This window comes from Emydura macquarii, unplaced genomic scaffold (assembly GCF_026122565.2).
Source record: "Emydura macquarii macquarii isolate MOO-44397 ecotype Brisbane River unplaced genomic scaffold, CSIRO-AGI_Emac_v2 contig_719, whole genome shotgun sequence".
In the NCBI taxonomy this organism is placed as follows: domain Eukaryota; kingdom Metazoa; phylum Chordata; order Testudines; family Chelidae; genus Emydura; species Emydura macquarii.
In genome coordinates, this window is record NW_027130856.1 from 17,242,965 (window position 1) to 17,266,451 (window position 23,487).

The 23,487-nt window shown below is 41.1% G+C and overlaps 1 protein-coding gene across 13 annotated transcripts in view; it reads right to left on the bottom strand.

Moving 5' to 3' along the window:
- LOC137149266 (sodium channel protein type 5 subunit alpha-like) overlaps positions 1-23,487 on the bottom strand; it is a 319,903-nt gene that overhangs the window by 19,711 nt on the left and 276,705 nt on the right. For 12 of the 13 annotated variants that reach the window (XM_067542779.1, XM_067542769.1, XM_067542771.1 and 9 more), the window contains 2 exons: positions 14,426-14,548; positions 6,441-6,722 (listed from right to left, as the gene is read on the bottom strand). In XM_067542779.1, the coding sequence (XP_067398880.1) occupies positions 6,441-6,722; positions 14,426-14,548 (405 nt within the window). Of the gene's footprint in view, positions 1-6,440; positions 6,723-14,425; positions 14,549-15,346; positions 15,470-23,487 lie in introns of all 13 variants that reach the window. The other variant, XM_067542778.1, reaches the window with a different exon arrangement.

Genomic DNA, 23,487 nt, shown 5'->3' on the forward strand with positions numbered 1-23,487 from the left:
TATAGGGTGAGCAGATAAAAAAATCCTTCTACTGGAGGATGAAAAGCTGATATTGCAGCCAATTAATCTGAATTGAGCTAACTGATAACCCTGGTTTCTTTAGGTCCAACAGGTAATCCAGGACAACTGAGAGCAGTGAGGATTCAGAGATGAGTTGGTGGTGTTGACACAAATGGTTGAATCTCTTCCACTTCTGCAGGTAAGTAATTCAGGTTGACTCCTTTCTACTGTTCAGTAACATTTGTAGTTCCAAAGAGCAGGTAGATTCTAACCCCGCAAGCCATCGTGGAACCATACACTGAGGTGGAGGATCCCTAGTTTGGGGTGAAGTAAATGACCTGCATCTTGGAAGATGAGATGAAGAATGACTGGAAGTTTGGTCACTGGGTGGATGCACTGGTGAAGCGGGTAAGGATAACAAGCTGTCTCAGCCTGATTGGTACTAGAAGGCTAAGATTAGCTTTGTCCTGTCTGGTCTTGTTCATCACTCTCAGTATTAGCAGTGTTGGAGGAAATGCATAGAGTAGGCCCTTCATCCAAGACAGGAGAAAGGCATCTTGAAGAGAATGATGGCTTAGACCTCCTCTTGAACAAAACAGAAAACACTTCTTGTTCCTGGAGGTAGCAAAGAGGTCCACCTCTGGAAGTCCCCAATTTAGGAATATGCCATGGAGAATTTGAGAGTCCAGTTCCTATTTGTAATCCTGGGAGAAATGCCTGCTGAGAATATCCGCTGTGATGTTCTGAACATCAGGGAGCTAGATGGCTGAAGTGTTGATCTGAGGGGCTGTACACCTGTTCCACAACTTTATTGATTCAGTGCACAGTTTGAGGGATCTTGTTTTTCCTTGTTTATTCATACAGAATACACAGGCCACATTGTCCATCATAATCCTGATTGATTTGCCCCTGTTGAGGGGTAGGAAATGAAAACAAGCATTCCTGACAGCCTTGACTTCCAATAGTTTGATGTGGAAATTATTTTCCTGATGTGACTAACTGCCTTGAACTATGAGGGTACTGAGATGCAACTCAGCAGGGATGTATCCATTATCATGGTTATTGTTCAAGCTGGGCAAATGAAAGGAATGCCTGCACCAATGGCCATTTCATTTTTGCATCAATCTAAGGAGTTCTTTACATGAAGGGGAACTGCAACTTTCTTCTCCAAATTGTCTGGTTGCTGAATAGATTGATCTGAGCCAGCCTTGGAAGCAATGGAGGTTGATTGGTCATGAAGATGCAAGCTGCAATATTACCCAGGAGCTGCAGATGGTTTCTTACTGAGGTTCAAGACTCCCTTGAATGGTTCTGACTGGATTTGATAAAGTTATTAAAATCTGTCTGTGGGAAAATAGGCCCTGGCTGTCATAAATCCATGTCCGTATGAAATGTATTGTCTTTGCATAGGTTAATGTGGATTTATTTACACTGAGCCGAAGACCCAATTCTTGGAAAAGGGTGGAAAAAGCTGTCTGAGTGGATGACAATACTGCTTCATCAGTCTGACACTTGAGCAGCCAGTTGTTGAGGTATGGAACGACTAAAATTTCCTCCCAAAGAAGGTAAGCAGAGAGTACTGCTAGGACCTTTGAGAACACTCTTGGAGCTGAGAAGAGGTGGAAGTAATGTATTCATTATTCAAAATGTTTCTGGCAAATTATAAGGCTTAGGAGTTTTCTGTGAGATGGGTGCATTGCTATATGAAAATTAGCCTGTCGTAGATTGAGGTCCAAAACCCAATCTCTTGGCTCTAGTCAAGGGATTATAGCTGCCAGAGTCACCAGCCTGAACTTTTGAGACTTTCAAATTTGTTTAGTGGTCTTAGATCCTAGATTGGTCTCCACCCTCTGTCCCTCTTTGGCACAAGAAAATACCTTAAATAGAACCCCTTTCCTTTGTGAAGAGCTGGGACTGGTTCTTTTGTTCCTAAATGAAGGAGAGAGTCTATTTTTTGTCTCAGTAAACGCTTGTGAGAGGGATCCCTAAAGAGGGATGGGAAGATGGGTGGAAAGGAAGGAGGGATATAAATTGGATGGTGTAGTCTGATGTTATGACCTCTATGACCCACTTGTCTGTAGTGACTCACCTCCCAGCATATTGGAAATGGGAAAGGCGTCTCCAAAAGGGAGAAGGAGGGTAAAAGGTTGCAGCTGCTAAACTAGAGGTATGGGAGGATTTGAACCCTTGACTGACCCATCAAAACTGTTGTTTCGATGATGACTGGATACTTGCAGAAGAAGAATGAGAAGCCCCTCTTTCTCTGGAACTTATGTCTCTTCATGGAGAGTTTGGTGGATCTGTGAAACCCAGACAGCTGAGCAGGGTGAGATCTCTGGCCAGTTTGTGACCTATTCAATTTTCTTTTATTTGTAGGAGTTACATATACCTGGAGATCTTAACATGATCCTGCAGTCTTTTAGTGTGTGAAGAGACTCATCCGTGGTTTCTGAGAACAACTTTCAACCATCAGAGGGGAGATTCAGATCTCACGGGAATCCCAGGAGTTAGAGCCATGACACCCTGTGCATAACTACTGCCATAAAAATGGACATGGCAGTGGTGTCTGCAGCATCCAAGGACACTTGAAGAGATATCCTGGGTAATAACTGACCCCTTCATGATGATGGCCTGAAATTGTTCCCTCTGTTTCTGTGGAAGATGATCAATAAAAGCCATATATTTATTATAGCTTCTGAAACTATATTTAGCTATGACTGCTTGATAGTTTGAAATCCAAAATTGCAGGTTGCAGATGAATAGGACTTCTGTCCAAAGAGGTTTAAGCACTTTTGATCTTTGTCATACTGGGCAGACTTGGAGAAGTGTTTCTTACCTTGTTCCAGTGGTTCCCAACCTTTTTGGCTCAAGGGCCACAGATATAATTTTTACAAATCTGAAGGGCCACTAATCTCTGCCAGCAGGACCCCTCCCCTCAAACTGCAGCCAGAAGGAAGGAATTCAGCAAAGAGGCTGCCTCCTCGCTGATCTCCCGTCTTCTTGGCTGCAGCAGGAAAACCGCACACATCCTGTAGCCGTGTGCGCTCCACCTAAGTCCTTAGGCAGTGGCTCCCTTCTGTAGCCAGGGGGACAGGAGATCAGTGCTCCCCTCCCTCTGGCTCCAGCAGGGACCCCAGTGCCTCGGGACCCAGGAAGAGCGCTTTGCCGTGCTCCCTATTATAGCCAAGGGTAGGGGAGCGCTGATCTCCCATCCCCTTGGCTGCAGCAAGGAGTCTGTACCCGTCTTTTAGCCCCACTGAAAACACGCTCCACCTCAGTCCTTAGGCAGCGGCTCCCTTCTGCAGTCAGCAGGAGGCGAGCCGCGGACCACTTTGAATGCCCCCACGGGCCTATTTTGGCCCCTGGGCCACAGGTTGGGAACCATTGTCCTGTTCATTCACTGCATCCACCAGAGAATTACATGGGGCATGGGAGAATAACATTTTGGACTCCTTAGAGGGGACATAATATTTTTTTACCTGCCCATTTTCAAGTTGGTGAAATGGTAGTGGGTATTCTCCAAATAATCTTTGCTGGGTCCAAGAGTGCCTAATTCATGGGTAACACAACCCTGGTTGGTGTTGCTGATTGTAACATGTCAAATAATTTGTGTTGCGAATCCTTGACCTCTTTCAGTCGTATTTGAAGAGTGTTGGCTAACTGCTTTATAACATCTTGAAATTGCTGGAAATCATTGGCCATGGATGGTGGTGGAGGCATCACTGCCTCATCTGGAGACAATAAAAAGAGGAATTTGAGGGGTGACTTTTTTATCTGCCCTAGCTTTCTGTTCCTGAAATGTCTCCTTGTGTTGGCGTCTCAGTTGAGGAGAAGACTGAATATCTCTAGCCTCCCGATGTGTTGGAGCTGATGGTCTGGCAAATTGCTGTTGGTATGCAGCCCAGGAATCCCAGTATGGCCATTGGAGGAGCCCATTTGGGAGCAGGGGTGGCTTCCAGGGTTGGTCCCACCACACTTTTGTGTCATGCATGAGGGTCTTCTCTATGGGTGTCAAAGAATCAGATCCTGTATGGGTGGATAGGAGAATGCTGCACTGAGATGGAAGAGATTACATGGAGATCTCCCTCATCCTCTTCAATAGCCTCCAACTGGGGGGCACCAACAGAAAAAGTTGGAGAATCTGGCAATATTGGAGAGTGACGGTAGTCTGGAAATTGGGGTCTCGGTACTGAGAAGCATATGGTACCCATGAAAAGTGGAGATTCTGGTTCATCTGCTACTGATGATACTTACATATTTAGATACTTTTGAGTATCTAAACTCGTGTGTTACTGAGTGAAGGATTGATCCTGACGTGGTAGTGTGCTTGGCAATAGAAGCAGATAGTGTTCTAGATTTAGAGCATACTGAAGTAGGTGCCAATGATGTCTGATGCTTTGGTTTGCACAGTGCCTAGGGTCCTGACTGGGGAGATACAAACGATGAAGCTCTGCTCAATGGTACCAGTCTGGAGGAGTGCTTATCCTTGCCCTCTTTGTCCCATGTAGATGATACCAGGACTTTGTCAGAGCCATGTTTCTCTTTAGACCTCTGAGAATCTTTCACTTGTATGATACCAAGCTGAGCCATCAGGCTTCTGATAGCATGCCCAGAGTGGGGGACTGAGGTCTTTTGGGAGCAGGCTTCTTAGGGAGGAAGTCATAGCTCCTCTTCTTGGCAGCCTTCACTGAGTCCTCAAGAGTCTTTCCTTTCTTAGGGAAGATTTGTGCTGAGGTTGAAGGGGCACTGGTTCTGGCCAGAGACAGATGTCCAGGAGGTGGGAATCTCTCCTGACCTGACTCTGAAGTGGGTCAAAGGGAGTGCGCCATCAGCAGCAGCCTCAACTTGATCTCCTGATACTTCCTTGTCCTGGATTTTAGGGCAAGCAGATGTTACACTTCTGGGAGACGTATGACTCTCCCAGGCAGCAGTCACACTTAGAGTGTATGTCACTAACTAGGATAGCCCCCTGACAAGAGAGGAAAAGTTTGAATCCTGGAAAGCTGGGCATGCCTCGCCAGACAGTAAGGCTCCCTGAAGGAAGGGAGAAGAACAAAGTTAATCCTCACGCTACTTATCTACAAACTAACAACTATCTAATACTAAATAATACTAAACTATAAACAAGAAGTTAGCTGATGCACACTCAAAGCAGACACGGTAGGGCTCTATCTCAGGCTGAGGTGACTGAGGAAGAACTGAGGGTGGTTTTCAGTACAGTCCTTTATAGCTTTGGTGTGTGGCATGAGGATATATAGGAAGCACATGAGGCCCAAACAGACACCACTAGTGGAAAATATCCGATCAGGAGCTCAAGAGATACATATGCACTTGAAGTGGAGCATCCATAGGGACATGACTTGAAGAAGAACTAATAGATGAAGTTTGGACATGATCACTCCAGAACATGTCTGGATGCTAGTATATCAAGGAGGGGTCAAAATTTTTCACAGTGTTGACCGCATTTCAATAGAGATTGTCTCATAGACACCTCGTCTCCCATTTTGTATGGATCACTTCCCCTCCCATTCGTACAACTACAGCAAAGGTTTACATGAAAGGCATTTGGAAGGCGTTAAAGGCAGGATTCTCAGCTGGTATAAAAGGGTTGAGCTCTACTGACTTCAGTGGAGCTACAACAATTTACAGCAGGTGAGGATCTGGGCCTTAATGGTATTTAGCTGTCTTTTAAGTAAATTTAGCAGCTGGAAGTGAGGAGGAGGAGCCAGCATCATGTGACCAGACAGATCTCTACAATATGTCCTCTGCAGACCACTGTGGTCATTGGATGACAACTTTGAATCTTTACTAGGTGGTGAAATGATTTGAGTAAATGACTTTGAGCTGAATTCCCCCCCTCACACTACTTTTACTCCCATATTAACTGCATTGACTTCAGCTGATTTACTGCCAATTTACAGGAGTGTAAATGAGAGAGAATCAGGCCTTTTTCACCTAAGGTCTAACTGGAACACTGGTGACCCCATCACAGGTTCAGTAAAGCCAATAAACTGTATCCTGGAACACATTCCTTAACAGAGTGATATTTTCATTTTAGGATCTCTGACTCAGTTTTGCTCTGGATTATAACAGGAAGAAGAAGAAAAAAATGGTTTCAAATCCACCCTGGGGTTTTGACCATCTCCAAGAAGACTCTATAACAGTGGTGAACATCCCTGGAAAGTCCTAATCTCAGCCTAAAACCAGAAACTACAATAAATATTTATAGGAAGGATTCATCAGCAAAAGTATAAATCATTTACACCTGTTAAAATGAATATGTTTGGCCGTTTAAGTAAAAAGGAAAAATGTAGTTGTTAACTTGGAGTCAGATTCTAGGAGGTGCTGGTTTTAGTGGGAGCTGACAACACTCAGCATCTCACATGATTGGAACACTGGATGTCTACCTAACAAGAACAAGTGTATCTGATAGAACTTACCACCTGTAGAAGAGCCAGGTAACCAGCACCAACGTTATCAAAGTTGACTTTAACTTTTGTCCAGTAAAGAGACCCTGTCATGTTTTTGGACATGCATTCGCTCATGTTATTAACATCTTTAGGTTCTAATGGCGTATCTCCTAGTGTCTTGTTAATGCATTTTCCAAACTTTCCTGCAAACAGGTTCACTCCCATGATGCTAAAAATGAGCCAGAAAATGAGGCAGACGAGCAGAACGTTCATGATGGAAGGGATGGCACCTATCAGGGCATTCACAACCACCTTAAATAAGTGAAATGAAAGAAAAACATACAATTACTGCAGGCCATCACATGAACACATCCTTAAACAGCTATTTTGTACACTAAACTAACTGGGCCAGATCCTCAGTTGATGTAAACTGGATTAAAACTGTAGAGCTGGTCCACTATTTTGTAAAATTTAAGAACACTTAAGATTCTTCTTTTTTGTACCTTAAAAAAAATAATCTATCAGTATCTCAAGAGCAGGCCCACTGACAAGGGGGTGGGGGGAGGGGAATGGGTGGATGGCAAAGGGGACAATTGCCCAGGGTCCTGGTAATTTTTAGGGGGTCTGGTGATTTAAAAAGGGGCCTGGGCCATGGGACAGCGGGGTGAAGGCTTCTTCTCGGACTGGCCAGCTTCACATCCCACCTCTTCGGCCTGTGGCCCGCACAGTCCACCCCTACTCCACCCCAGACCCCACCACTGCCCCACTTGCCGCTGCATCCACCCTCACCAGTCCACCTCCCTGCTTGGTCCCCATCCTCTCTTCCACACCCCCCTTTCCCCGCTTGTCCTCCCCGCAGCTGTGTCCCTCCTCCCCACTCAGCCCCCCCTGCCATCACTCACCGCGTGCATCCCTCCTCTCCTTCTCCACTCACCTCCCCGCCATTGCTCGTCACGTCCTTCCCCACTTCCCCCACTTAGCCTCTCCAGCTGTCGCTCGCCACCGGGGGGAAAGAGGAGTGTGGAAGAGAGGAGGGGGACTGAGCGATGTGGGGGGGAGGGATGCAGTGGTGAGTGGACCAAGGGGGGGAGGGGACTGGGCCTGGGATAGAAGGGGTGGGACTGTTCTGCTGTGGGGGCCCGGAATTCCTGTCGGCGGGCCTGCTCAAGAGCATTTGCTAATTGGCAACCAATTGTTGTTTATAACAGGGCGAGATTCCAGTGCCTGTCAGGATTCTCTCTGCTTTATATTGGACCCTACGTTTAGGGATGTGTTAAGAACATCATTTGAAGTCTGCGGGACACAACAAATATTTTCACAATGTTTAAGGGACCAGGAGAGAGGAAGAGAGGCTTCCTTCTAAGCAGCAAAGTATCTAAACCTCTTTCTGAACTCCGGTCTCCTACACAATACCTGACATTTTAACTCTAACTATGAAGGGCATTGATTAGCTGAGTAGTAATTGATCCAGTGGTGTCTCATCTGTCAAAAATACCATTGATTGGAAACCACTATTACAGTGATGAAGCAGGGTCACTGAAATGCTTGGACCAGCGCAGCTATGGAGGATCTACTGTTATAATTTAATCCCTTCCATTACTACGCCTATTTTTACAGTGTTTAGCATTAGAACAGCCAACACGCCTTGATTTAATATACATCTGACTCATATTTTCCCACTATATACTGTACCAAAATCTTCATAATTCTGTTTTCTGCAGAGTTCCATCGCCTCCAGGCAGTATTAACGTGCAAACCCCATGAATACAGCCACACATAAAAATATTGTATAGGAAAGAACCCAGTCCTGAATACGGTCCTGAACCAATGCAAATGGAATATACAATATGCACTCGATAGTCCTCAATCACAAAATTTCAATAATATCAACATGCACGCCAAAAGGTTAATATAACAACCACATAATAGATGTTATTTAGCATTCTAAACCACCATACAAACTGTAAAGCCTTTGATGCATGCTAAGCATAACATGAAAGACATTTTCCCAAGAAAAACCATTGTCACAAAATGCATTTTTTTCACACTATATTAATGGCTTGTACAATTTTTACATATCCACAGCTACTATAGATGCTGCCACTATTTTGCAGAAACCCATCCAAAGTAAACTGGCTGCCATTCTACAGATTCCAGACTTTAGTATATGAATTTGTCTCCTTGTTTGTTTCATGCTTTCAAGATTAGAATCTGATATACAGACACTAAGCCTTTTCCCTTCTCAATTTACATTTCTGAAACCGAGACAAAGTGATATCGATCCACAAAAATGAAATTTTATTCAATTGTGAATCTGGTTATGGAAAATGTCAGTTCTTGTATTCTATCATATTGTGCAATTTTCTGACAAGCCTATAATATAAAATTCATTTCACTTCTACTTTTGTGTTTCTGGGAAGGAAAAAGAGTACAGTAAAATGATTTTAAACATTTAGAGCAGGCAGTTTATTCTGGTACATTGAAGAAAATATACAATTACATAACTCTTTCGAGGCCTGGAACTATACTTTGCACATTTCTGAAAGGAGCAAATGTTTAGCAAGACCGTGTACCCATTTATGCCATATGCAGACTTTTTACAACTGATGTCCCTTTTGCTAATTTTATCTTTCATTTTTAGATTTAGTGCATTCTTAACTTTATAGTTTTAACCCAACCTTTATTTTGTAAGCCAAAAGGCAAAATAATTCACGAAACAAATGATCATTTGAATACTGCCCAAACTGATATCTTAATAATTTTCATTTGCTCTTTAGTGTCATGGTTTTGTTCAATGTCCATCCATGCTGGCCCAACAACACTACAGTTACCCTACATGTGACATAGAGGAAAACATTATGACTGTTAGAGATAGAGAGATTACAGTGCAAATGATCATGCTTAGGAACAAAACATCATCATTCACGTTAGACAATACAAATAATGGCCATGCATGCATCCTCCGGTTTTTTTGTTGCTGAATTATGTTCAGTGGCTTGTAAATAATAAAATATGACACAAGACTTGAAGCAAATCATGTAACACCTCTTTGAATGAATTATTAATGAAGGGCCTAATTCCCTTCTTGTTTATACTGATTTTACATAAAGAAACTATTAATAATTTATGTTAGAATTGAGATCCAAACTTCGCTAAAGTAAGGATCAAATTTTTGTTATGTCTAGAAATAATAATATGTACAGTACAGTCATCTATGAGAGATAGTTTCATAGCACCGCATTCCTACTAATATCTTATAGGCCGTGCCTGAAACCTCCTTCCCCATAACTTCTGTTGGGGGTAGCCTTTTGTCACCCAATCCCCTACTTGGCATCTGGAGGATATTTAAATCTTCAACATTTCTTTTCACAGATTCATAATGGGGCAGATCCTCAGCTGGTGTAAATTGTCACAGCTCTACTGACTTCATGGACTATTATACCAGTTGATGATCTGCCCAGTAGATTTTAAGGCTTGAAAGTACCATTGTGAACATTTAGTTTGATCTTCTGTCTAGTACTGGCCACAGAAAAGGTCACCCAGTAATTCCGACATCAAGTCCATACCTTCTGGATTATCTAGGATCCTATCTTTTAGCAAGACATCCAATCTCATTTTAAAGATTTCAAGTGATGGAAAAGCCACCACATTATTAGGTAAATTGTTCCAATGTTTAATTATTCTCACTGTTAGAAATGTGTGCCTTTTTTCTAGCCTGACTTTGCTGAGTCAGAGCTTCTAGCCACTGATCTCACTATGCCTTTGTCTGCTAGATTAAGAGCCCTCTACTATTAGAACTCTTTTCCCCATGTCAGTACTTATAGATTGTGATCAAGTCACCTCTTAACTTTCTTTTGGATAAGCTGAATAGATTGAACTTCTTAAATCCCTCCCAGTAAGGCAGGTTTTTCAGCTCTTGAATCATTCTTGTAGCTCTTTTCCAACTTTTTCCAATTTTTCAATGTCCCGTTTTAAATGTGGATGCCAGAATGTCAGTATTTCAGTAAAGGTCTCATTTATGCTGTATGAAGAGGCATTATCACCTCCCTACTCCTATTTTATATTCCCTTGCTTATCTTGGAAGAATCACATTAGCTCTGTTAGCCATCACATCACTATGACCCCTGAGCCCTTCTCAATCAGCATTTTCCAGGATACAGTTCCCTCTCTTATGAATGTGTCCTATTTTCTTTGTCCCTTGGTGTATGCTGTACTTGGCTCTACTAAAATGCATGTTGTTCAAGTGAGCCCAGTTTACCATCCTAAAGATCGCTCTGCTTAATTGATCTGTCCTTAACTTTATATATAATTTCATCAATTTTTGTATCATAAGCAAGCTTCACCAGCAATGATTTTATATTTTCTTCCAGGTCATTGATAATGATATTGAACAGCTTTGGATCAAGATCAAACCCCTGATACCACACTAGAAACATTACATCATTGGATAACAAGTGTCCATTTACAATTACTTTTTGAGATCTATCAGTCAGACAGATTTTGGCAGAAGAGTTCGGCAGCTGTGTATGCACCATGTTGCTGCCTCAGGACTCTGCTACAGTTGCCCTGGGGAAGGCCGCCATCCACAGAGTTTTCTTTTGGGATAGCTGGAAGAGTGGCTGATAGTTTCCTCCTAACTCATAGAACCCTCTAAGGATATTATATCAACACAGTTACCTTTATTAACCAAACTTGCAATCCAGTCATAAAACAAGATCAAAGTTTTTGACAAGACCTTTTCCCATGAAATCATGATAACTGGCATTAATTATGTTATCATTTTTTAATTCTTTGGTGAATGTGTCCTGTATCAGCTTTTCCATGATTTTGTCAGGGATCAGGGTCAAGGTAACTGGCCTATCTGGGTCACTTATCTTATCTGGGTACTCCCATTTATCCTTTTAAAATATTGCCACAACATTCCATGCGGGAGCCGGACTTGCCAGACTGCCATGACTGGAATTACACCTAGACACACTAAAGCTGAGTCACAGACTCCATCCTGAGGGAAGGGGCAAGGTTTGGCAGTTATGTGGCTTCCCCTGGGCACCAGCAGAAGGCTCTGATGCTGTTGCCCTGGGGGAGACCCCCTCCACAGGCTTTTCTTTTGGGATAGCCGGAATAGTGGTAGGTAGTTACCTCCTAACTCATAGAACCCTCTCTTGGGATGGTACGGACTGACGATTTCTTCTGCCTGGACTGGAACCCAGCCCACCGGCAGATAGGAAGAAATGAGATATGGAGGGCAGGGGGCCTGGTCTGCTACACAATCAAGGAGCCTTTGTGTGGGTGGGACCTTGCAGACACCACCCCTCCAAACACACTATGTCTCCAGTTCACTGGCCCCAAATCACCTATCTACCTCTCTTGCCTTTAGTTGGGACCAATTGACTCCAAAGCCTAGGTACAATACAGTTTATTGAAGCATCCTTGCATCCACCTTATTCCTGCAAAGTACTTTGAACTCCTCAACTGAAGGCACTACACAAACACAAACTATTAATATCTCCTCACTCTGTGTGTTTGCGTCTCAACATTAACATTATTTAATACATCTTTGCTCTGGTAATTTTTCTTGTGCATTCTGGAGCATATGAGTTCCTAATAATGAAAGGTCTTATTGTCCCTAGCCATGATAAGTATGGTTAAACATGCTAAAAATATAATTTGATTTTCCAGTAGCATGTAGTCTCAGTTATACTTTATCATAATTTACAAGCTAATTCAGTACCTCTGAAAGCAGAAAAAGAGGAGGCACAAAGACTGTATACATTCCAACTATACCTATCGGGCAGGGAGGAAAAGAACTTCATGTCAGGAAACCTGGGATACCTCTGAATATGGGCATTTTAGGAACAGCACTTGTGGTAGTGATGTAATAGAAAATGGTCTCCTCCATGTAGGACTACAGCAAATCATCCTCTTCTCCAGCTCTCAGTAAACATCCCATCAACCTTCCTTCAGTGTTTCTCTACTCCAACAGCTTTTCAACCTCTCAAATGCCCGATACTTGAGACTTGTCTACACACAAAAGTTTCTAGGTTTAACAACCATTTAGTTAAACCAATACAAACTCATGTGTGGACATTCTTATAACACTTTAAAACTGGTTATATCAGTTTTGCTTGAGCTTGTATATTACCAACGTAAGCTAAACCAATATAAGCCAGGTCTAAATCGAATTAAGAGGTCCAAGCATAAATCATACCTTTAGTTAAACTGGTGCAACTCTGGGTCTAGATCAGGATCTTTGTCCCTCTCATCTGTGCCATATTTGCTCTGCTTCTGTTAGGGCTCCTGAATGTGGTAAACAATAGGACCTGTGGTAGGTGAAGCTGAGTATATGGCACAACTCACACTTAATAAAGATATGGGGCCGGATCCTCAGCTGGTGCAAACAGAAGTAATTCTATAACTTCAATAGAGCTGCACCAATTTACACCAGCTGAGAATCTGACTGCTTAAGCCTATGCCCTGTTTTTGGTGTGAATATTCTTTAAAATACAATATCATATGGGTTCACTAAGAAGAGTGCAGATGAACCAAAAAAAGTTCAAATTTGGATGCCCCAAACTGCTCCACCAATGTACTTTATCTCTAGGGTTAGCTCAATTTTTAGGCCCATTCAGTCCTCTCTGGCTGTCTTACTATGGTACGATTATAATATAGAAACTGGACCACTAGGACTTCAGCTGAAACCACCAACTCATTGCACACAAACTCTATAGACTTTTGATCACTAGTGATTTATATTGAATTTGAACTTGTGACCTAGAGGCAAAAGAAGCCATATCCCAAATTCATTTTATTATTAACATCTTATCATTTTCCTTGACATATTTTAGGGATTTGGGTTCTTCAGATAGGACAAAAACAACGACAGTTCTGTAGCACTTTAAAGACTAAGAAATTTAATTTCAGTAGGCATAAGCTTTCGTGAGCTTCAGCTCACTTCCTCAGATGCAGTTGGTAGAAATGATACAGCAAATAGGTAACATATATAGTAGGCAACATTTACATATCCACTCACAAAAGCTTATGCCTGCTGAAATTAAATTTCTTAGTCTTTAAAGTGCTACAGAACTCTCGTTGTTTTTGCTGTATACAGACTAACACAGCTACCCCTCTGGAACTCAGATAGGACAGATGTCATTTTACATATATATCCATCAGAAATCTTGGAAATGGTGCTTACATTGGTATCTTATGTGCTCACAAATGTTACAGGTTGTGCCATAAAGCGATTTGTTTTGTTTTGCCATGTGATTTACAGTATTAGTGATAACCTTGACTAGTACAGAATGAAGTTATCATCTTTTGCTAGTCATGCATGACAAAAATAGTTTAAAAAACAAAGCTCAAATCCAGATCCTTAAACATACTTGCTATGCTAATCAAGCACAAATAAATATGCATGATAGCTGTGGACACAGCCATACATTCAAGAAAATGCAAATTGGAGAGGACAGACATGCAAGATAGAACAATGAACACAAATCACATGGTTACAATGCTAATCCTGGCATTCTATCTTAAAATTCAAATTCTTCAGAGGAAATTTTTTGTGAATTTGCTCATTTGTTTTTCATATATAGTATGCCTCTAATGTTCATTTTCTTTATTAGTGAAAAAGTCCTCAACAACTTTGTGATTCATTCTAATTTTAATAAAATTTGGAGGCAGGAGCAAACCTGTAGCAAAATTATTTTCCCCAATGTGATGCATAATTAAAGAGATAATTATTAGCCAGATGTTACCTCATCCAAAAAGCTGTTTTTAAAACATAATATGACAAATAATGCAGCGGGATTAGCTTATCATGAAATCAATCAGAGAGTAAAAGCTGCAGCTATACTACTGCAATCAAGACAATGAAGGTGGTTTTTTTTTTTTAATATGGCATTATCATTCATTTCCTTTGCAGTCATAATGAAAACAAAACCAAAGAAATATGGCCCTTTTACATGCTTGATGTTCACACAGATGGGCTTCGATGATTACTTATTTACTCTTACCCTCATCCCTTCAAATCGTGACAATGCTCTTAATGGTCTCAAAGCTCGGAGGGTCCTAAGGGATTTAATAGGACCCATTTCGGAGTATCCAAGTGAGTTAGCTATGAGGCTTATTAAAGAGACCTGAATGGAGACATAAAGCAAAAGTCCAAACTATTAGCACAATCCTATCATTTTACTTCTCTTCTGCCTTTCCTTTCTGAAAAGAAAAAACCTGTTAGTGGAATGATGATGAAATAACCTAAATGGAGGACATAGAATTAGACCAATACAGAAAGAAAAGAAGGTTTAACATCCAAATATATACACAATTCTTTTCATGATTCCTTCAGAACATAAAGTCTTTGTTTCCAATTTAATGTAAACTCTTAGAAATAGAGTATTAAAGTTGTCTATTTCCCTCTAGTGAAGCACGCAGAGTGCCTAGTAATGTCCATAGGAGCTATGTGGTTAGAAAAAGGGGAGATTACAATCACAAAAATATTATTCTGTGGCACTAACATTTTATTTATTTTATACCTGACAGAGGTGTGTGTGTATCTATCATTGTTAAAAGTATTATTAAATCATGTAAATGCTATCATTTGGTGCTCTCCAATGAATCATTTTAAGATTCTTCAATATCCAATGATTTATTAAAATGGTAGAAGATTTTAAGATTTCATTGTAAAACGAATGGTCAATCCTAAATACTGATTAAAAAAAATCTCTTCCTAAATTGCCACTGGATCTGAGTCTATTATAGACTCTTTAAAAGAATTATGTATATAATTTGTTTGGCTCTTTCCATTTTTCACTGTTATCTGGATCCCCACACAGCACCTAAAAGAGAAGACTCCATGTTATTTTCCTGTAAGGAAAGTTAGAAGGTGCTCAGCATTAAAGTGCACATACTTCATAGACACTAAAAGGTACCCTTACCCTTATGCTCTCAAATCTGGATAGGGCTCGGAGGGGCCTCAATGCCCTGAGTGTTCTGAGATATTTCATAGCGCCCAGCTGGTCATAATCAAGAGTTGTTGCTATCAGGCAAACAACTGAAATCTGTGCAGATTGAATGGAGTTTGAGATTACAGGTCAGATGAACAAACATGGAGTAAATGGATTTTACATGCCACAGTTGCTATTCATAGCCTGAATTCTTACTGACCAGGGAGTGAAAAAGGAAGCTATTCCCATACACTGCAACCATCTTTCTGACTTTCAAGAGTAAATTACATGGATTAATTTCTGTTCCATCTTTATAATCTTTTCTACTCCCAGGAATTGAGATTTTACAGGCAACCTGTATTTATATGTGCATTGTTGACTTTGACAAATCCTTCATTCCTGTGTATCCAAGGTACATATATGCCCCCCCTTACTCTAATATCTGAGTGCTTTACAGCCTTGAATGTATTTATCTTCACAACACCCCTGTAATGTAGGGAAGTGCTATTATCCCCATTTTACAGATGGGAACAGAAACACAGAGATTGACTTGTCCATCATCATGCAGGAGATCTGTGATGGAGCAGGAAATTGAACCCAGGTCAGCCAAGTCCCAGGTTAGCATCCTGACTCCCGGACCATCCCTACTCCTATAAGCTTAGTCATTTAACTACAGAAAGCTGGGCAGACAGTATTCATCTCTAAATATCATTGTACAATGCACTCAACATATGAATTTTTAAAAAATAAATGAATGGTTCTATTGCACATTTTAGACACAGCCAGTGGTAGGGTAGCAGCTCCTGGAGTCATTGTGCCAGGACAGACACATAGGCCAGATTCTTAGCTGGTGTCAATCAGCATAACTGTGCTGGAAGAAACACTGGTGTTTGGCACAGAGCACTAGCCACTGATATCCTCTTTAATAAGGTGCATCATGGAAACTCACCTCACTGCCTTACCTCCTGTGGCTGGAGTGGAAGGAGGACTGATGATAAATGCTTCTGTACATGGTGATAAGCGTGGTATAAAAACTTACTAGGTAGATAGAGCAGACATAGGCTAGGTTTAAGTAGATAATTTGTATAGGTTCCATATATTAATTAGTGATATTTTTCTCTCCCTTTCTAATGTTTGCACGCTTGGGATGCAGGATTAACTATGGCAGCCTGGCTTTTACAGGTGAAGGGCCTATGAAAAATAGTATCACTAAAGCATTATAAACTCTCTATAACATTTCTGAAATGCATTAGAATTAGTGTGGTATAAAGCTGCTACTGACACTCATTTGGGATGCTCTGTATAGCTTGAGTTTCATGACTTCTGTGATTAAAATTTGGACCTTGATATTACATTAACACAGAGACAAATTCTGCTGTCCTTATTTGCTCCGCCCACTGACTTTAATGGGAATGCTGCCTAAGAGAGGAGAAAAGATTGTTGGATTCACATGTGCTGCATGCATATATAAAATAGCTTTTCAGTTGACTCTCAACATTATAATATAATTGGCATTACTGAGGTATTCCCTTTATAGGTCTCCACTACGATACACAACCCTCTGATGTATACTTCCCCAATAGGAATTCCTGAAGGTGCCTGGCCATATTTCTATTCCCACCCTCTCTGGAGAATATAATACTGACAATGCGTCCACCTCAACCTTCATGCAAGAGGTTTTTTTTGCCCAGATAGCTGGGAGAAAAGAGTTGTTGCTCTTTTAAGATCTTCTTACAATGGGTGGGGAAAAAGGGAGAAGTTTACAGGGATGGACAGGAAGGGCAGGAAGAAGTTGGGGCCAGGTCAGGAGAAAGTCACTGCACTGTCTTTCCTGTTGACTGGAAGAGTGGGAAGGTATTTATACCCCATGCAGCCCTTCAGGGGCCCTCTTTACCAGGGGCAGGGTGGCAGCCCTCCTCCTCCCAATGAACATGGTGAAAGGACCGAGTTCCCCCTTGAGCTGCTGTGGACATTACACTAGTTGTTCTTTTCCTTAGGGGGCTGGGAAAGAATTTTTCCCTCACCGACAGATTGGCCTAAGCGGGTGTTTTTTTTCTGCCTTTCCCACAGCTGGTCTGAGACCCCATGGGGTGGAGTAGGAGGGTTAGGTTATAATGTCTCAACCTAATACATAAAACCTGTGCCAGATATCCAGTGCAGGCACTCAGAATGGGAGGAATATGGGTATCGGATAACATGGATTGGAAAAGGATTTGAAGGTAATCATCCCTTAAGGGAGCTGAGTAAGGGGAGCTTTGGGCCCCTCCATCTTGGGGGAAGGGGAGGCGACCCCCTCCTTTTCCTAGATCTCTTTAAGGGCATTGAGGAAGGGGATTTGTGACTCCTGTGTCTGGTAAAGCACGAACCCGACCTCCTTCCTGTCCTGTACAATTTGTTGCTGGGTACTCACAGATATTTTAAGTGAATGAAGTTGCAGCCTAATTAAACCACATCTGGTTCCTCCTTTCTTTTTTCTGGAATAGTCGGACAACGGCACTAGTCCTGCAGAGTCCTTGAGTTCCCTGTCTACCAAAACCCACAGAGATATGAGCATTGCTATGAATAGTATGAGAGATGATATGAGTAACAGAAGTCAAAATACCAACACACTTATGAAAAGTTCAGTTTTTTGATTTTTTTAAAATGTATTTTTACAACAAAACGATTAAAATGCAATGCAACCAAGATCATTTCTCTTGTTATCTTTACCCAGAATGATTTAAAGGCAAATCTTTTAATACTCTTCTTCCCTCATTCCCAGATTTATGGGCCATAGGCCCATCTCCACTAAAGGTAAAAGGTACATTGTTCAAATCCTGTAAGACCAGGTTTCAGCTTAGAATGGGTTACCAGTTTCTCTAGAGTGCCACAAATGTCACCCTGAAATACATCACAGGTGCTGCTGTCCTCCTGACACAGATTTACACAGTATTAGATATCTATTCAGAGGATTAGCTGTGAAGCTTTGTGATATTTGGCAATGATTTACAAGGTTGGAGTCAGTCCGCAGTTTGAGACAACATGTCTAAATACTCTACTGTTGATTTCGAAGGTATTTGATTCCTCCCTGTCAAATTTTATTAATAGGAAAATCACTACAGCAGAGAGTTGGCTGTTTGGACTTGATTAAATGTGACCCCAAAAAGCTATTTAAAAAAAATCAAACAGCTTTCAAAACCAGTACTGACTGCCCCACATAAGCATGGCAAAAAGGAAAGTCAGCATTTTTCTAATGTGTGTTTTTTTCTATTGCAAACTTGTGAATTCCAAAGCCATGGTAACTTACTGCCTTGTACTCTATATATTATATCAGACATACCCCCTAAATGATGCAGGGAAAGCATCGGTGGAGACAAAGTAATCCCCAATTTTAACAACAGTGCACATTTTACTAACCATTTTAAGCTTTGTATTTGATTGCCCATATGGTTTTCTTGGTAAAAATACATTTGAAAGCCATGCAATATTGTAACATTATAGAACTTAGCTTACTCCTATGGAGCATCTGCAGCAGGGGTTCTCAAACCTCCTCAGGGGGTCACGAGGTTATTATGGCGGATTATGGAGGGGGTCACAAGCTGCCAGCCCTTATTCATGCCAGTAAGGGTGGCATGACATGGGGAGGGTCATCATGTTTTTGGAAGGGGTCATCACAGCCCAAAATATTTTCAAAGGGGTTCCAGAAAAAAAAGTTTGAGAACCCCTGATCGACTGTCTCCATAAAGACCACCAGTAACACCAGTTACACTACAAATGAAACTACTGGATCTAACTTTCTGGGGCAAAGTTAATTGGAACTGCACTGATACAAATACCAAACAAATTTATAAGGATTGTTGTGAATTTGATAAGTGAACTATAGCACATGATGTTAGAACTCTGCATGCTGTTTGACTTAAAGTGTGAATGCAGGAATTGAAAGACAAGGAAAAACTTGAATGAAGTTAAAACTTTTCGGAAAATTAGCTATGATGGAAAGTCGCAAGTCCAAACGTAGATATAGAGTTATTTAATAAATTTAAGGGTTAACAAAAGAGACAGTAGGTATTAAAGATGAAGTGTACCAGAATATAAATGAAAAGTAGAGTTGGTTTTGTCAAATGCACACAGATGAGTCCAAAAAAAAAAAAAAAAAAAAAAAGGAAAAAAACAGGAAGAATAGGGATAGCATATTGTATACCAAAATTGGGCATTAGTACAGCTAAAACAATATCTGACTATGTAGCTGTCATGACAGCTGAACTCGTAGAAATAATGCTAGCATTAAATTGGATCTGAGATGTACAACAGTTATTTTTTCAAATTCAGTCTCAGGCCTTATGGCAATAAAAAAGGGTGTCTCAGAATGCAGAAATTATTTAATCAATAAAGTTATATTTCAATAACAAAGTTAGTATAGATGGGGATACATATAGCATTAGCTTGGATCCCTGAGCATATTGGGATCACAGAGAACAATATGATGGACAAAGCAGCTAAAAACACTTTAAGAAACGGAACGATTGACATAGAAATACCCTCAAGTAAACAGGAATTCAAAAGCCTAGTATAGAAAAATGTAAAAGAGGACTGGCAAAAAAATTTAGATTAAAGATAAAAGAGGAAGAAGATTTTTTTGAATTTTGCCCTAGAGTTGAGAATTATAACATACTTCAGGGCCTGGATAGGGCTAATGAAGTGCTTTTGTTTAGAGTAGTAACTGGTCTTTGTGGCTTAAACAAAATCTTTTTTGAATAAAAAGAGACAAAGATGAACTATGTGCATTCTGTAAAGCAGAAGAAACAATTGACCACCTTTCAGGGGTATGTCATGGGTTTGATAAAGAAGGGGAAAAGCTTTTTGAGGAATTCAAATGTCTTAAAGTTAAAAAAAAATTACATTATGTGATTTAATAAAAACATCAGGGGAAATGGAGTATTATTAAAAAAGGTGCTGTGGCATTACTTAAAAGACACAGGGCAGAGTGAGAGGATATAAACTGCTAAATATTGAGGGATTGTAATGGGTGGTGGCTATAGACTATTCAGTTGTATGCTTCATCATAAAAAAGAGAAAAAGAAAAAAAGGAGAAAGAGTGCTAGTTGGATTGCTGGCTGGGCTTGGGATTGTCGTTTGCTGGGCTTCAAATTGTCTGTGTATGTTGGGAGAGGTTGAGAGCTGGGGCTTGGCATTCAAAGCCTGGCTGGCTGGACAAACAGAGCTGGAAATACAGACTGAGAGGGAAAGACTGAAAGCTATGATGGAAATTGAAGGAAAAAAAGAAAGAGGTGAAGAATTGCTTCATGTTAGGATGAAGAAAAAAAGAATAGAAATATCTGTATCTGAAGAAGAGGGAGCAGACAGGGATGGAAAAAAAGAGTAAGGAAAAGTATCAACATCTCATATTTACCAAATCACCAGCTGAATATGTAAAGATAGGAGATGTTAATCTCTTAAAAACAGTGGAATGGATTAGGCGAATAATTGGAGATATATTGAGAGCTAAAAGAATGCAGGGTCGACCTACTGTTTCTGGGTAAATAAAACTAATTCACCAGCTACCTAAATCTATGACATAAGCAAGAGGGCGAATGTATGGCGTTTCAGTAGGCACAACTGAGGATGAAATTAAAAGGGGTATAAGTGAGGACCAATTGTTTTTGGTTTAGAAACTGATTAGCAGGAGAGAGGAAGAACAGAAACCATCCACAGCTGTCCAAAGTACACTACCACCCAATAGGGTTAATATAGGATAACAACTCTTCTGAATTAAACCATATATCCCAGCTGCTTTGAGATGTTATAAATGTCAAAAGTTTGGGCATGAGGTTGCTGTCTGTAAGGGGAAAATGAGGTGTGGTAAATGTGGAGAACACTTGTATGAGAACAGATTGGAAGGAACAGAACTAAAATACAACAACTGTGGGGATAAGAAGAGTGCAGCATACAAAGGGGGGGTGGCAGCAGAACAAGGTAGATAGATACAGCAAACTAAATCTATCCATAGAATATCCTATGCAGAAGCTACACAGACATATTCACAGTGGAATGCGGAGGAGGAAAATGCCAGTGAGGGAAAAGTGCTACTGATACAGCAATATGCAATTCAGGGCAGGAAAGATAATGTAAGGGGAATAGATGAAGATGTAGGCGGGGCACCATTTCAGAGTTTGGGGGCGGGGGTCGGGCAGGGCCGCCATTTCAGATGCGGGGGCACATTTGTGATTCCAGGGGCTCCTTAGACACTTGAAAACTAGTTTTTTTGCAAATAATAATTTACAAATTAGCTGTACCTAATTCCTATATAAAGAAAAAAAAATTAAATAAATCTTTGACCCGCTCACCTCTAATCCTAACATGTCCTGACATGCTGTGTCAAGTCACTTACGGGACACTGCTTAGGGTTAAATTTTTTGAATGTATATTCTTACTTTGTTACTAGCTCTGGAATACAACAATTGAAACAACTGTAGACAAATCTAGATCACTTGCTATCATTTAGGGTATTCATTTTTTGCAGTTCACCAAGCTTGGACTCTTATCATTTACCTTTTGGAAATATCCTACTAAGCTAGGGCGAGGTCCTGTGAATTTAAACTGCCCCTGCCTGGCACTCTAGGGATGTTATCATACCATAAATACTAGATTAGAAACTGACTTTAAACAGGAATGAAACTGACACCTTCAAGTCACTTTGATAGTGTTGCCTACCCCAAATGTTAAAAAATCATGAGTCAGGCTCACCAAAAATCATAAGATTGGCTTAAAAATCATGAGATTATGTAAAAATTTAGATTTGATGTTTTTATTTGTCTTCTGCTTTTGAGCCTTTAGAGTGCATGGGGGTCACATTTTGAAGCTTTCTCCACAGCCACAAGGGCTAGAAATCTACTTTTTCTTTAAGACTGAAGTCTGAAATCATTACATATCCACTTGACTCCAGGAGCTGGGGCTTTAAGGAAAACAATGATTATTATGAGACTCATGACAAAATCATGAGAGCTGGCATCACTGCTTTCACTTCTGTTTAAAGGCTAGTTACTTTCCAGAAGGCTCTTAAACTCAACACTACAGTGATTGAGTTGCAGTTCTCACAGGAGAATAGTTAAAATCAAACACCAAGAAAATTCCACATTTTATAGTTGAGAAAAAAAATTGAGTCTCTGAAGATATATCAGGGCCACTGCAGGTAGAAAAAGAAAATAAACAGGCACAGGAGCTCTGGGCAGCTCTTCCTCTTGAAAAAAAGTTGGAGGGTCAAATCTTCCAGGCTTTAATAAGGTATAACTTCCACTGCCCTCAGTGCCTCCACTCATAGATACTAACTTGTGCTGAATAACTATACACTTCATACTTAAATATCTGAGCCTTCTTATCCAGGGCTACACATTTTATATGTGTTAGTTCAGGGACTACATTTTCTGGCATATTCTGAACAGTGCTAAGCACACAGATGGTACCCAGTGAATAATACAACTCATGACAATAATTGTCGACTTTATGGACTCGGTGGATGCAATTTCTGTTCTTTGTTCTGAAATTGGCCTGAATACAGCTGAAACCCCCCATTCCTGTTTCACAGATTCAACTAAGACTTCCATATCCTTAATTTAATCTCCAGACCTTTCTTATCTTAATCACCCTACCTCTGTTCGTAAACAAAATACTGACTCCCTGCCCCAGGGACACAAGCTGGAAGCAGCAAACTCTCAAGCCTTGTCTACACTTAAAAATTAAGTCAACCCAATATACGTTGACTGATAGCCACTGCTGTAATTACAGTGGTGGCTGATGTCCGCATTGCTCTTTGGGTCGGTGGAGTGCATCCTCACCAAGAGCACTTCCATCGACCTAAAGGGCAGTGTGGGGAGCTGAGAGCTCCCTTCTGGGAGCCCACAAGCTCCCAGGCTCTCTGTGGGCTGTCCCCCAACTCTCTGATTCCTGCCGGGAGCCTGGGGAAGCCACCGGGTACTTCTCTCCTCCCTTTCCCCACCGGGAGCCACCATGCGGGGCTTCTCTGTTCTCGCTCTCCTCCAGAATGGGCAGCCATGTCAATTTCATGGCTCAGCCATGTAGTTAACAAGGCTGCCCCAGCAGGGAGCAGGTGGAGAGGCACCCGGATTTCTGGCCCTGACTCTCAGCTGAGGGTGGAG